Genomic DNA, 16,073 nt, shown 5'->3' with positions numbered 1-16,073 from the left:
AACGAGGTAATATAATAACTTCATTTAAGTGTCAAATGTATTTAGCACTATTGCGCTAATTGGGGACACTGTAAATAAACAAACAAATATTGCAAACAGGGAGGCTGACCAGTTGGTTATTTACACAAGGCGGTCGAGGAGTTGAACTAGGGCAGAGGATTTGAACCAGGGACCGGGTGTCTGGAAATAGCGAATAGCGATTAGTCGCGAATAGCGAATAGTCCCGAAGAGTGCGAATAGTCTCGAATAGTGCGAATAGTGGGAAACGGTCGCGAAAAGTGGGGAATAGTGATGAATAGTCGCCAATAGTCACCGCTTTAGATCTAATATTCTGCGTCAAGTAACTTAGGTATCCAAATAAGCAACAGAATTTCAGTGAATTTATTACCTTTTCTTCTCCGGACTCAGGCTAGGGCTGCCCATCGCCGACATTAAGAAAACAGAAAACACAAGGATAACCTAACAAAGACGTACTTACGCTTTTTTAGAAACACCTTTTGTCCTGATAAGCGTCTGTGCTTTTTAGCTGGAAAATCCCATCCTACGTTGCTGTGAGGTTGACTGCGAGATACTAGGTACCCTATTTGCTACGATTTACCACTAATTGCCGCTATTCGCCACTATTCGAGACTGTTCACCACTATTCGCACTATTCGAGACTACATGTATTCGCACTATTCGCACTATTAGCTATTCGCTATTCGCGACTATTCGCTATTCGCTATTCGGGTTTTCCAGACACCCCCAGGGACCTCCAGATTTCAAATCCAGCGCCCTAAACCACTCGGCCACGCCGCCTCTAAGAACGCCGCTTTCGCTAGAAAAGACAAAAGACGGACGTGTTAAGCAGCCCTCAAAACTGATTCCGGCCAATAATTAGACTGCAAGCAGGCTCTTTCAGCTAGCCTCTTCCAGACGATCAGTTGGGACCCACCAGCACCAACCCGAAAAACAGCTAGCGACAAAATAGCCCAAGGAGAAGCGCGGCGAAAAAAGCTGACTGAAAGCTTCCTCTTGCCGCGCTTCTCCCCTAGTTTTTCGCTCGCCGTTTTTCGCGCTACGCCCCAACTAAATGAACGCCTGGAAGAGGCTATCTTTCCGCGCAAAAAGTTGAGCCTCCTCGCAGGCTAGTCAATAATGCAAACCGCGTAGATCAGTCATTTGTATTCACGTGGTTTAGTCGTGCTAAAAAAGGAACGTAGTAAAAAACCGTTTTTCACTGTCCATTTAGTTCAAGGCGCTATGCAGTTTTAACTCTTCTTCTTGCAGTGCCCATCTCCCCTCCCCCTCAGCATTCAGATTTGGGGTAACCAAAGGCTCACGTTTTTGTATTTTAATTTGGGCTTGGGGCTTTTATATTTTTGTGGATCCCCTCGGCGGGTATATTGAGCACTTGGGTATATCTCCGGGATATAGAAGAATACTGAATTGCTATATAAGGTAATTAATATAACCAGCTACAGCAGCAGCTAGAGCACAAGCAGACCCCGACCCTGCTAGTGTCCTCCAGAGCTATTGTTTGGGATCATCACGCAACGAGGCATTGCGTGACAACCCCAAGCAACGACTGCGGAGACTACGTACTTACCGTACTTACCGGACTTCTCCGTAGATCCCACGTTGGCAGCGTTTATCGTATGCGGTCCCTTACAGTTTCTGGTTTCTCATTTATGTATTTTCGGACCGTAGGTCTTTTCAGATCCGATACGCTGCGCTTTTAAAGCATGGTACTGGCCATGCAGTTGAATGTTTAAATGTTTAGGCTGGCCTTGTCCAGCCACATTTATTCTTTTGCTTTTCGAGACACCAATCTTGACACTTTGTCTCCTTGCGCCCCGAAACACGTGTTGTGGCAACGCGTGTTTCGGGGTGCAAGTGAGTTCAAAGTACGGAACTTGATATAGTGAACGGGTCATTTTGCAATTTATGTGCGTTGGCTGTTGGGCTGGCGTTACATATCTTCGCTACACAGTGCTGACGAGCCCCAAGAAGGGCGAAACAGCTGTCCACTGTTGCGATCCTACTTTATCGGTTCTTGTCATGTTGGTGTCTCGAAACGTTTTTCACGTAGGTTTTTCCCGCGGTTTTTCCACCCCCCCCCCCCCCACCCCCCTGCCTCAATCTCATTCCCAGAGCCCACGTGTCTTTTGGTCAGCGCCAAGACACGGTACTCTGGAATAATCAATTTCATCGAATTTCATCAATTTTCAGACTCCAAGATTTTAGGAGTTCCGGTTTCACGGCGCATGCGTTCCTTGGTTTAAAACATGGCAATATCGTTCCCAGGGCCCACGTGCCATTTGGTTGGCGCTGACCAAAAGACACGTGGGCTCTTGGAAGGAGATTCGCCCGCTCAAGACTATCCCCAGGCTAAGTCGAGAATCCAACATGACGGAGGCATCGGAGGGTAAAGTTGTTTCTCAAAGAAGCCTTAGAAGACGGCGTAGAGAACTCCGACATAGAGCCCAGAGTCTCGTAGAAGGAGCTACAGATCCTTGGGAAGAAGTCGAAGAGTATGAAACCGATATTCCAGAAGGTGAAGAAGATGAATTCATTGACGAGGAAACTGCAGAGGTTGCCGAAGAAGTGATGGAGTTCACGTACACGATAAGAGAACTGGGAGCGGAAATGATTCTAGGTGGGGATCGTTTGTTTGAATCGTTGGTGATAGTACGGAACTAAAACTTTGTTGCATGTATTTAAGACTGACAGAGTTCCTTTGACAAAAACAAGAATGAAGAAAAAAGTATTGGCTCCGATTAACAAATTTCTTTAATTCTCGCTCACGGGCAGCCGGCCTACACACAAAGAACCGAAGCTTGTTTTAGCACAGCTGGGCCAGGTGTGAAAACGATAGCGGTCCTGTTTACCAAAAAGTGCGGTGACTTTTAAATAATATTAAGTTGGAATCCGAGCTGAAAGTTTCTCAGGTTTAGAAAGACGATTTCAAAGTCCTTTATTTTGTCAACCTACATGTAAGTCTTAAGTGCAGGTCAACTTCGACCTGCTAGGGTAATTTACAACCCCATCACTTTCTCATAATACCAGCTTTTTCTACTCTAATAATGCACCTGTGACAGGAAAAACAGCTGTCTCTGACGCACAAATGATTAAATCAGTACGTTTTATCATAAACTAAGATTATCATAAACTAAGCAATTATGAAAATGCTTTTTACCATTGTTTTAAAATTTTGATGCTGTACATGATTCAACCCCCTATAGATCAATATTGTGAAAATTTTATCATGTGTTGTTCAGTAGGTTTTCAAGAAATCTTGGAACAAAAATGTTTATAACCTCCTATGGGAATTGACAAAGCATGCCTTTAATTCAAGTGGGGGCTCATGTGACGTCATGTATCAAACGTGAGGAAACTGGATCTCTTTTAACAGTTATTGATCTACATTTTTTGTCGCATTTTGCTGATCCTGTGCTTAGACACAATTTTGAAAGCAGTTTGAGACTATTACTTTGTATACCAAAGTGGCTCAATGGAACTTAAGTGTTTATATTGTTTTGATTTCTTCTTAGGGCTACGTGCTGTTTTAAAACTTTACCTTTTAGACAAAGTAACAAACTTGATCTTGAAAATGGAACTTATATTTCTTGCAGGATATGTGTGGTGGTCACTTATCCATGGAATAGCCCCAATGATCTGGTTCTATCCGCTAAATGAGCTTGAAATTTCTGGTTATGAAGCATTTGTTGTAACCATTCTATCACCCATATTTACTGGGATTGGCATACTGCTACGGTTCTCTGGTACCATACATGGCTTGGCGTTTTGGCGAGTTCTTTCCTTGGTGGGTATTGCTTCTTTCCAGGCACCAACAACCCTTATCAGGTTGATGATGTTGGCATTTGGTTGCGGAACAGCAATGCTCTGGTTTTGTGGAATGATTTGGTCGAAGGATCCTAAAGAGAGGTGAGATTTTAATTCTGCAAATTTGGCTTGAGAGATTGAGCTTAAAAATATTATTTGTCTCCTTCCCGGCTGTTATTAGGGTCATCACGCAACACTTCTTGGTGGGGAGAAGCATTGCGTGACAATCCTAATAATGGCTGGGTGAGAGACTACCAAGTGATGGATGAAATATAATAGCTGATAACTCCACTAGTTGAGCTTTGAGGCAGGGCTTACAGTTCATATTATTGTATTTTCAGGGTACTTTCATTCTGGGGCCTTATTCTGGGTTTGTTTCTTTTGTTGTTGTTGCGTACTTCATATGTCACTGTCAACCCAATCTGGTCAGATGTCACCAGCAACAGGGTCGTTCTACTTATTGCTGTCATCGCCACCTTAGACAGAGTATACACTGGCTATATGATGTCCATCTCTCAGTCAGGACCTCAAGCAAAGTCATCAACTGAGCCCCAAGACTCAAAGGTCTCAGGTCCTGGGTGGTTCTTAGTTGCTTTAGGATTTGGTGCCCTGATGTTCCTCACTCATGATGTCTTTGGTGAAGTGTCACTCATTTGTCGCTGGGCTGTTGCAGGTTATCCACACACAGGACCCAAGCCCAACCCATGGGGGTATGTAATGTACTTTTTGTTGTCTAAGTTATAGAAAGTGCTGCTGCGTGTGTTGTGGACCATTACCACATGGGACACCATCATATAAAGTACATAGTAAGCTATTATTTCGAATTCTCTTTGGGTTAGATTTAATTTGTACGTTTCAAAATAGACCACACTGGACTGGAACTAGCTTGCAGTGGAGGCTGATGGGGGGGGGGGGGGGAATATCGTTAAAAAGAGATTAATGTCATTTGCATGTGAAAAGACTCCCCGCATTAGTCTCAGTTGCAAGCTAGTTCCAGTCCAATGCCACTGAGATTCACTGCTCTTCTCAATCATAAAAAAACCTCAGCTGCTGCTTACTTTGTAAGTTATAAGTCTACTTCAGAAATTACTAAAAAGGCTTAAGCTCAGACGTCTCTCATTGAGGGGCAAGTGCAAAAAGAGATGTCTACAATAAGCAAGTGAAGTGCTTTCAATAAGTCACCCTCTTAAAGTCTTACTCAAAGTGCTGGTAATCTACTCATGCCTCTTGGAGTGAAGCATGGTCATTTGTATTTTATTTGCTTGAAATATATTCTGTGTGATTGATTCATTGTAGTGCTGCAGTGATTATTGCTCTTGGTGTTGGTGTCCTTCTCTCTCGTTACAACTGGACTAGTAACTTGTTTTGGTGGCTCGTTGGCTCTGGTGGGGCAGCATTACTATACTTCGCCCCTCGTTACTGGTCCTTTATTGGTGGTCTAATGCTTAGCGTCTACACCCTGTCCATCTGGCCAGCCATGATTGACAGACTGTTCTGCCGTCCTGTTGCACGTACACTCACTTTAGCTAACTTGGTTTACATTGTCCTTATACTTGGCTCAGTGTGGGTTGTGGCATTCAACTTTGTACCTGGGGGAGAGTACACAAGGGAGAGAACTCATGTATTATTGGGTATCACCATGGTCTTAATTGGTAGGTAAAACACAGTACACGTAGAACACAGTAGAAGAGTTGCTCAGTGTTATTTCTTTCTCAACTTTCTTGCTAGGGGTTTTCATATTACTTGGTTAACACATATTTTTACATGACAGTTGTTATAATTTCCTGAATGTTTTGCAATGTAGGTTTTGAAAGGCAGGGATAGAGAGGGACCAAAAAAAGTACAAAAACAATAGATCGCAATGAACAGCAAACCAAAGACTCTGCCTTGCATCCCCCCAGATGATTTACACTCAAATACTTTTCCCACTTATCAACTAGAGCATGGTAATTGTTAGGTTGCTTATAAAGTTTCATTGTGTCAGTTTCTTTCCATTTACTTGATCTTTCATGCGCACCTTCTAACTGCACCCACAAAGCTGCTGATTCTCGGCAGTTTGATGCCAAGTCGATTTGGCTTCACACCTTGTTTTTTACCAGCATAGCATCTAGCCTTCAAGTTTGTCTGAAACAGACACCATTCCAACTTTCTTGTGAACAAGTAGCTCCTGGTTTTTAATCTTCTCTAGCAAAAATATTCTAAAAGTTTGCCTTAAGCATCCCTTCTGCAAACATGCTCTTTGATCCTCCATGTCTTATTAAAGTTCATTTTGTCTTTGTCAGGATTTGCTTTAAGGACAAAGACGGCACCAGACGTAAAGGAAGCCTATGGAAAAATTAAAAAGCAAGAAAGTGTTAATGACGAGAAACATCCAGATGTTCAGTCTTCCACAAAACAGAAACCCCTTGTGGTTAAATTCAATAATGTTGCTTTTCTTGAGGAGCATGGAGAGAGATTTTGGTTTTTCAGGACTCATGTCATTCCAGGTAATAAAATAATGTTACAGGTGCAGGAAGTCCTTTTTAGGTGTTTTGGTGCACATTTCTTCATTATCTATATGCATTGGCAAGAGATGTCTGGTACAAGCTAATGTCTGGTAATGGTGAGTCTGCATGTGAGTCAAGTGGCCCATCAGGCCAGAGCTTATCCCAGTTTCTGTGGAATGGAGTGACTGGGAGTATTTCTATTCCCCCCTGGACGGGATGCTGGTCCATTGCAGGGCTATCCCCTAGCATTAAATTTGCTAGTATCCAATTTATACACCTAGGTGGAGAGAGGCACTGTGAGAGTAAAGTGTCTCACCCAAGAACACAACATTGCTACCATTATTTATGTCTTGATTGCCTTCCTTGTCCTTTTTTAACTTCCTGTTGTTTTTATTCCAGTACTTCTTTGTATCATCATGGTGGCAGTTGTTATAATGGCAGTGAGATTTCACAGACTTAATTATGTCACTCCACAGAAGGTATGACTGTGTTTTCTGATCTACATGTCTACAAAAGGAAGAACAGTATGGGGAAATCCCTGTTTCCCAATTCAGTTGAATCAATCAGTTACAATATTGAACATACATGTGAACTTAGTGCCACTTTGATGGCTACGATCATTTCTTGAAGACCAAAAATTTTTCTTGGTCTAGAATTGATCTAGTAGGAAATGGAGTAATTTTTAAGGGTGGTTACATTATTATATCTGTAGGAAGACCCCAGTGTGTTTTCAGCCATGATCTGGACCGTCCATTTTGCATATGATAATGTTGGCTGGCCAAGCTTTGAGAGAGCAGCACAAATGATCAATGATACTGGTAAGGTTATTACTTCTAAACTGGAATCTCTTTCATCTTGTCAGAGGTAGCATAGAGATTCAACCCAGCACTACTTTCTGTTCTCTATTTAAAAACAATCTTGATGATGAAACAGCCATCATACATGTATATTGTGATGTCTGTTTATAAGTATTTGCAGGGCAGGTGGTTTTTTGTAAACTGGGTTCTGATAAGTGTTACAGTTAGCTTGTTTGAGGTTAGTTTGGCTTGGATATGGTTAGCTATGTCAGAGTATGGGTTACTTTATCTAATTGCATTCTGTAAAATACTTGGGGCTGTGCTCCAGAAATGCCTGGATGCCAAAGACAACTAACTTTTGCCTTTGGGTGAAAGGAAAGACTTACTTTTTTCATGTAACCCAATAAGTGCCGGGCACCTAGGATTTCATGGGTAGGATTTCTTTGGGCTCCTCGTAATTTTTCTTAGACCACAGCCTTGAATTACTGTACACCTCAAGACACAAACTTACATTCATGCACTCTTAACAGATGCTGATGTGGTTGGTTTTCTGGAAAGCGACTGCTCAAAGCCTTATCTTGGAAATCATGACCTGGCCATGTGGTTTGAGGAAAGACTAGGAATGTACTCTGATTTTGGACCGTCCACCAGAGACCACACGTGGGGGTAAAAAACATGAAAAGCATATTCAAAACTTTATACAGTAATAATCCAGCAAACTTTCTGACAAAGCAGTACAAAGGATAATGAAAGCAAAATCAACCAGACAACCAGGTCAAAACCAGACCAACCAGACAAGTGTAAATCTCGCAACAGGTGTTAAATTTAAATTATTGTCGTATTTCTCTGTACTTCACAAACTGTGTTGTATTTTAGCGAGTCTGGAAGGTGAGTCAAAATTCAAATGACAACTGAAAATGAACTACATTACCAAGCTCTGAACCATGTTTTGCACTGCACTGTCAAGAGAACTTAAAGGGGCACAATTATTACTAACCTGTTTGACCAGTTTCCTGTAGTATCAATCAATCAATCAATCAATCAATCGCTTTATCATGGTCAGTATGCTTAGCTGCAAGCTAGTTTTGAGTTATGCCACAAAATAATAAAGATAAAAATAAAAAATAAAAAAACTTCATTAGAAGTGTATAAAGTTAAGATAAACTACAATTAAAATGAATTACAAATTAAGATAGTACAGTTACAATATATGTCTAACTAAGTATAAAATGTGAAATTGTCATAAAAAATTGCCACACATCTCACTCACTTATCATCCCCTGAGATTTATTGTTTTTAAATTGTTCTTAAGTGTCATGCCAGAGTGATATTTGAGTTGGATCGATAATACTAATTCTCCTAACTAATTGCTAAACATTCTTGTAATGTAAGTTTTGAGAATTAAGTAGTGTATCAACAAATTATCCTTTAATTGATGCTTCTCTGTTTACATCACATTTGAATGTGCCACTTGAGAGTCACTTGACAAATGGGGCTGTCATTAAGTTTTGAGTCACATGTAGCCTTGTTTTCCACACCCGTAGCAGACTTGTTACTCTGTGGGTGAATTTATCAACAACAGGCAATTCGCCGGTAGCATCAAGGGAAAATCAAATGTATCCATATGTAATAGGTGCTACAAGTCATGACCCTTAATGACAGCCCTGCAAATGGAAGATGAAGAGAACCAATCAGATTGAAAGATTTTGTTATTGATATCATTAAAACAATGTTAAGTGAGGCAAATGTTTCTGTTAAATTTTGTTCTAGTGCCACACTTCTCTCCAAATATCCAATAGTGAAGTCTCTTCATCACTTGCTTCCATCCCCAAAAGGTAAATTAATGTTTAAGAGTCATCTGATGCTAAATTTGCTTTCCACTGTTTTTGTTATGTGTTATCCTTTAACAGCTTCGCACACCTAAATGTGGTAGTTTCATTAATTTGAACTAAGCCCTTCCCCTTAGCACTGATTACCCTGTTTATTTTCCCGTTTATTTCCCCATCAAATTCCGGGGGTGTCTGCCATATAAAACGGATGGGTTTCTCGTCAGAAATTTTGGAAAGAACCCGTAGGCGGTGCTAATATCCTGTTTCGTGGTTTTTTTCACCCCTAAGAGATACCAATTCTAAAACAACACATTATCTTGCATCATATTTTTGCCAATCAATGCCCAAAAAGGTACCACAATAGCTCACTCTGTGGACCTTTTGAGGCCAAACACCCAAGCGGTACAAAAACCACTTTTTTAACCCCTAACAAGTACGACAAGCACCCCTGTACTTTTTATATGGGGTCCCCCCTCCTCCCTTGGGTATCAAATACCTCAAAAAGAAATTTTTCAAGCCCTGAAATTTCTCTGAAATTTGTTCTTCTTTCTTCCAGGAGAATTGGCGCCAGCTTTAAGTGCAACCATCAACATCACTGGCAACCTGGTGGACTTTGTTTTGGTTCACATGGGAAACGATCGGTAAGCCAAAAAAAAACAAAAATGAAAACTTCATCAATCAGCCATTCCTGATGCTTTCTCATTTGTTTGTAACACAACCGTGTAAAGAATTTCTCCATTGTTGTCGTGTTACTGTGACATAGCTCATTCAAGCTTAAAACAAAAATTCTGCTGACATATTGCCATAAGTCTTTCAGTCCTGGTTTTATCATGACTTCATCCAGTTAGTGAGGATTTTCTCTTTTTTTTTCTTGACAATAAGTTGACATTCTAAAAGAAAAATACGTTTTTGATCCATTTTTGACAAATCAATGCTCCACTTATTAACTCTATGTCAAATTTGTTTTAGGGACAATTTAGACCGAAAGCTTCAAGCTCAGGAACTGGCCAGGATTATGGATGAAAGGTTTGTTTGCCTCCATGCAGGTTCATTTCCTCTTTTCTTCTTTTTTGTATTGACTGTTCATTAATGTGACAATGTTCATGCTTTGCAGCCCAAATCCTGTGGTGTTTCTGGGATACGTGACGTCATCCCCTAAAAGTCGTGATTACCGCGTGCTGACGGAGAAGGGACGAACTAAGGTTAGAGGGAACTGTGGAATTTTGTGTCATGTAGAGTGATTGGTACGGGAAGACCTTGTTGACAGGCGTATATCTTGGTGTGCTCTATTCATCTTGTTCGTGAGATTCTAACTGAAATGTGCACAGGGATCAGGGTAGTGTGTGATTGATTGTTGCTTGTTTTAAATTAAAATTTGTGAAACCGGCCAATTCGAACGATACTGCGACTAGGCTTCGAATAGGCCTTCAAATCCTGTTATAATGAAAAATACTTGTGTGACTGTTCATTTCTGAAACTAACTGACTTTTCTTTGCAGGACATAGATAAAACAGATTCTGACCGCTGGTGTGAATACATTATGTACCGCGGGCTCATACGGCTGGGATATGCGCGGATTTCCCATGGGGGACTCAGTGACACCGAGGTCCAAATGGCCAAATTCCGTATTCCCCCTCCTGGAGAGAAATACCAGGATAACGACATTCTAACGACGAGTCCTAAGGACGTAGCAGAGAACATACGATTCCCCAACAGGTAGAAGACACGCCAGCATGATAGTAGCATTGTTTGAATACAGAAATCAAGAGGTAGTGGGGGGGGGGGGGGCGGGTTGGGGGGGGGAACAGTGAACAACTACTGAAGAGTCATGATAGGTCAACCGCCAACTGTCAAACTGATCAGAATTCCCCTGGGGGGACTGCTATTTGAAAGTGACGGGGGATCGTACCTATCGTTCAAAAATGGTGTTCAAAGGTTGTTTATAGTGGTCAATGCGCTCAGCTACACCTAGCTCACAGGCATGCCACTTAAACTGAAAGAAACAAATGTATCAACGAAACATAATAGGCTTAAAAATTCCAACTGGCGGTAGGTTGAGACCAGTTGGATATTTACAAGCATGACCGAGGAGTTGAACTAGGGTCTACCGAGAAACAACTCCAGCTAAGTGGTCAAAGCGGGACTTGAACCCGCGACCTCCGGATTTCAAGTCCGGCGCCCTAACCACTCGGCCACTCTGCCTCCCGTTGTGTCAGAACGTCATCAATGTACGGTACTGTTGATGTTTTCGTGGAGAATAACTTGATTGTTCTTGGCTTCGTTCGTAGGTTTGGTGCTTTCTACAAGGGACATTACTCATCTTGGCAGCATCACTATCACATGTCAACTCCAAAGTACTTTCTACCAGCAGAGAAAAAGAACAAGAAATAGAAAGAATAACTTGAAAATCATAGGCGGCAAGCGTAGAAGCAGGTGTCTTGCAGGCAGAGCTAAACAGTGGAGTGTGATATGGCCCTCAGCTCGGCTTACGACGACGGGACTTCAAAGTTTCCGAAAAAGGTTCGAGTAAACTGCGATAACTCCGAATTCATTCGCTCAAGACGTGCCAAGATTCCGGCCAATTTGGCCAAGTAATTGTTCTAAATTCGCGGAGGCTGAAAGTGCTTTTCCATGAGGAACTAAGGGCAACCATTGTGCATCGAGATCTTTTGATCGAGATCTTTTCAGATGCCTCGAGAATCACCTGAGTCCTATGTAGACAAGGTAACAGCGCTTTGATTCGCGTGAAAAGTACTGAGAAGAGGACTTGAGATACGAAGGAATATAGCGAAAAAAAAAAACGAAAACCTTGCAGAGCTGTAGGACGAAATCGGAAAGAAAACAAAAATAAAAACTCATTATAAAAAAAGAACAAAAGAATTCTCTTGTTTCCATCTTTTCCCATCCGTCTTACCTAGTATATATACTTTGTACTTGTTCCACGTTTTTTTGGTCTTCCTGGCAACCAATCAAACTGTCTCATCCGTAAGCAAATGGTCCAGAAGTGTCCTGGGAAGTTTCCCGAAAATCCAAGGGGTGTTGAGTTTCTGAAGTGCGAACCATTCAACCGAAAATTCGGGGTGAAAAGCAAGTGGAATGGGATTTCCCCGTAAAAAAATATTCGAAAATTTGGGTATGCCTTGCGAATTAGTCCTCTTTTCTGTGAATTACGGAAAATACTCTTCCAGTGGCCCCTGGAAATCCAGTTTTTGGAAACTCAAACCGGAATTTTTGATCGAATTAAAAGTCTGCCTTCAACTTTTATTGGTTTGTTTTGAAAACGGCGGAACGTTAGAGATCCCGCTTCAGTCTTTTTCTTCTTAGCACGAGGAAAAGAGGCTTTGGAGACACGTGACTTGATCGACTAGATTCTAGCACAGTTCTTCACGCGTATTTCTTTTAGCCGATCAAATTGTGTGTATCAAGATCTACTTTCCCTTGTGCCAAGGCCCCGACGGCTACGAGAGGCAGGCGGCTCTGGGGACGAAGATCACCTGTTATGTCGGAAGAGTCAACGACCCGTCCAGGCCACAAACTGAAGTCGCGCTTGGCCATAACCAATAACGTGAATTATAAATGACAATGTAATCCTAGAGCCGTTTATACAGGACTGAAATCACTCCACGACTCGTTCATGGAAAATAGTTTCATCGTGTACTGGCGACGTACCTGATTTACAAAGTTGAAATGGTATAGAGTTATAAAAGAGTAGAAGAAAACTGAGAATGGGACAAAAACTTTCTTCTGGAGTAAAGTCATGCCAGACGGGTTGTTTTATTCTTTCACTTTAGTTAAATTCCACCTGCTGGCTTTGATTTTAAACAATTAAGATGAACAACGAACTAATAAAACAGCCGTGTGTAAAACACTTGTGAAGAAAATTACCGACGGATCCTAACTCACTAAGGTTTTCGCTAAAAGTGGAGCTTTTAACAGAAGGGTATTCGAAAAAGCGAGTGCTTTCTTTTTACAAGTAATCAAGAGCCAGCCAGACCATAGAGTGAGCAGCAGGTTAATAACTGCTTGCCACACGTTTTCGAGCGAAAGAAACAGTTCATCGATACCGGCATGCGGACGGATTCGCGACAAAGAAAATGCAATCGAAAATCGGCGGACTGGCAGTTATTGCAACACGACAGAGTTGTCGCAAAGAGTTACGCCATAAAGAAATGAGCTCAGCGTTTTAAGATTGAAGATCACTCAGTCACCACGAGAAATGTCGCGCTAATTCTGTTTACTTGTTATCTCGAGCCTCGAGAGAGGATTTTAGAATGTCCGCAAGACCTCGCATTGTTTACGAGAGTGTTTTGTTTCTGTGGACGGTGGTAACATTGGTTATTTTAGCACCTGGCGTGAAAGAAAATCTGCTAGAAACCAGTCTCATCAAGGGCATGTTCAAGTGTCGGAGTATTTTGGACAAGGCGATTTGTGGAGAAGTATTGAGCTATGAAATTGTTCATCGACTGTTTCTAGCCATTGCGTTGTACCACTTCTTCCTTGCTTGTTCGGTTCTTCCAAACGTCCCAGCAATCCGCAAGCGACTGCAGAACCACTGTTGGATATTGAAGCTCGTGATTCTTGTTGCTTTTAGTATTGGAGCTTTGTTTATACCTCAACACAGTTATTTTATTGTTTATTTTCCTTATGTAGCCTTGATTGGCGGATCTCTATTTCTTGTGTTTCAGTTTTTTCTGTTAGTTGATATTGCAGAGGCTGTAGTGGCCTGGGCATCAGCCCAACAACATCAAGGAAGCAAGAGCAAAATATCTTCCAAAGTTCTACTGTATCTTCTGATTTTAAAGTCCTTTGAATTATTTGCAGTCAGCTTTGGCATGGTAGCTTTTATACTTTCCACTACTTCAACACAAGACTGTAAATGGAACGATATCTTTATTGCGTTCAACTTGGGAGCTTGTTTCATCTCTGTTGGTATTTCCCTGCATCCACGGATAAGACTTAACCTTCGGCCAGCGGTTATGTTCTTGCCATGCGCAGTGGTGATATTCCATTCAGTTTTCGTCATGGTTGTTGCGTTCTCAACACAAGATAATCCCGGATGTAACCTTGAAAGAACGTTTCTTTCGGGAAAGGAGCTTAGGATTGGAGTAAATGTGAGAGTTATTGTAACTCTCTTTGTGATGCACACGACATTGTTTTATGAATGCTTACGTAACAACGATAATTCTTTCACTCTTGGACTTTTGAGAAACACGGATATTGATAATGGATTGATTGAACAAGAGAATGAAAACGAACAAGATTTACCTTACACTTACCCCGCATTTCACCTCTTAATGTTAACAGCATCTCTGTACACCCTGGCAACTTTGACAAACTGGTATGGTCCGGTAATGAACCAGTTTTCTCCGAGTGACAACTCTTTACTTATTGGACTGCAGGCTCACTGGAAACCAGCTCAAATAGTCACCATGGTAACATGTTGCGTACCTGTTTTGCTGTACATTTGTTTCATGATCTTTGCTATAGTAACACATGAACCACAGTTTTACCAGCCGCACGTTTTATCAGGAAATTATTCCAGCCTAGCACCAGAAGAAAGCCTTAAGAATATCAACAGTTTCTCTCCTTCCACAAACAGGAAAAGCTACGATAAAAACAAACGGAATAATGATACTAACGATCAAATCGATTTAGAAACCGCTTGTGAAATGCTGAGGACTGGTGATGAGTGTGCGTCAAAACACGATCTGAGTTCACAAAGCGATGGTGAAAACTTGGTCATAAGGTGTAGAAAAATTCGAAACACTTCCATAAATTTTTACCATTTTCCAAGAGACATTTGTCAGTCGTATTATGGCGGTAGAAATGGTAGTAATGCTTGTACAGTGATCGCTGTGTTGATAGCAAGAACATTTTGCTGTGGTGATGTAAAACCACAGCAAACGGAAAACCTCAGTGACACTTGGATTAACTTATTCAGTAGCTGTATTGCTGAGGGGAACAGGCGGTATGACATGCTTATCAACTCAAAACAACAAGGCGTTATTTACTTGTCTGTTGAGGACGTAGTTGAAGAGTTTGGAAACACTTTACAAGTTAAAAACCTCGGCTGTTCTCTTCCGGTCAGCTTTGTTTCAGAAACCGAGACTGCAACCATTGGCTTTCAGCTTGAAAGGTTACAGAAACTTCACGAAAGACTTGCAGTTATATTTATCAAAGATTCCCGATCCGGGGTCTTTCTTTTTGACAAGGACGGCCCCCTCCTGTTTGCTGACAGTCATCCTTATGGATCAGGAGGAGCAATGCTTGTTTGCACTTCTGATGTTAGTGAGTTGGTAATGCTGTTGGCTGAGATCCTTCATATGGTTTCGTTGGAGGGTCTCGGTACCTTGACTCCAATCTATTTTTACTAGACATGGATCTTCAGTTTGTAGAAACGACTCACTTCAGTTTCAATCTTGTTTCATTGACTGTATTTCTTCCAAGCTTAGAATAATAGTAGTAATATTCCTTTCACCCAGTTTTCTTTTTAGTAAAACGTGGGTCTTTGTTTAATGCTCTCTCCATTATTAAGCGCGCATTCCCCTTTGTGATTCACGCCTCAATGTTGATATGCAAGACGGGAAAGATATTGAGCCCCCAAAAAATAAAGATTTCGTAACATTTCATAAACTTTTATTTCACAAACGAAGAGGCCCAACCCATGTATTACTGTAACACGAGGAAAATTCGAGTTCACTAGAGGCCGTGGGTGAGTGGTTTATATGGGGGCAAACAAATAATATTCAGAATAGTATTTGACACATCAGAAAATAACGTGTTTTAAAGCTGGTTTTCATTTTCACTTTTACCTTCGTTAGCTCATAAACCTAAGCAACACACGCAGACGCACTAAGATTCTGATATATCACCGCGCTTTTTGTTTAGGAAATTTCCAAACAAAAAGGGCTGAACTCTAGATCGATGGGTCCAGGTTCGGGCCGTAGCATGGGTCATTTTGTTGTGTTCTTGGGCAAGACGCTTTACTCTGACAGACCTCTCTCCACCCAGGTGTATAAATGGGTACCGGTGAATTTAATGCTGGGGGTAACCCTTCAATGGACAAGCATTCCATTTAGGGGGGATTAGAATTACTCCTACTCACTTAATGCTACGGAAACCACTGGACACCACCG

The 16,073-nt window shown here is 41.5% G+C and overlaps 2 protein-coding genes and 1 non-coding gene across 3 annotated transcripts; 2 read left to right on the top strand and 1 right to left on the bottom strand.

Moving 5' to 3' along the window:
- The first annotated feature begins 40 nt into the window (after positions 1 to 40).
- On the top strand, positions 41 to 12,574 carry LOC145498152 (PGAP2-interacting protein-like). The gene is made up of 14 exons (XM_081478036.1): positions 41 to 2,638; positions 3,615 to 3,927; positions 4,167 to 4,535; positions 5,122 to 5,477; positions 6,108 to 6,311; positions 6,711 to 6,790; positions 7,024 to 7,129; positions 7,639 to 7,774; positions 8,879 to 8,943; positions 9,494 to 9,578; positions 9,907 to 9,963; positions 10,052 to 10,139; positions 10,436 to 10,653; positions 11,226 to 12,574. Exons 1-14 carry the CDS (start codon positions 2,389 to 2,391, stop codon positions 11,326 to 11,328), a joined length of 2,430 nt encoding a protein of 809 aa, XP_081334162.1. The 5' UTR covers positions 41 to 2,388; the 3' UTR covers positions 11,329 to 12,574.
- Positions 11,067 to 11,139, bottom strand: Trnas-uga (transfer RNA serine (anticodon UGA)). Its single transcript has one exon. It is a non-coding gene; the product is annotated as a tRNA-Ser (tRNA).
- Positions 12,575 to 13,668: 1,094 nt separating the features above from the next.
- Positions 13,669 to 15,379, top strand: LOC145497710 (uncharacterized). The gene has a single exon (XM_081477547.1). It carries the CDS (start codon positions 13,770 to 13,772, stop codon positions 15,309 to 15,311), a length of 1,542 nt encoding a protein of 513 aa, XP_081333673.1. The 5' UTR covers positions 13,669 to 13,769; the 3' UTR covers positions 15,312 to 15,379.
- Positions 15,380 to 16,073: the final 694 nt, after the last annotated feature.

Source organism: Orbicella franksi, chromosome 9 (genome assembly GCF_964199315.1).
Source record: "Orbicella franksi chromosome 9, jaOrbFran1.1, whole genome shotgun sequence".
Taxonomy (NCBI): Eukaryota; Metazoa; Cnidaria; class Anthozoa; order Scleractinia; family Merulinidae; genus Orbicella; species Orbicella franksi.
Note: the sequence above shows the minus strand (reverse complement) of the source record. Positions and strands in the feature narration are given on the sequence as shown.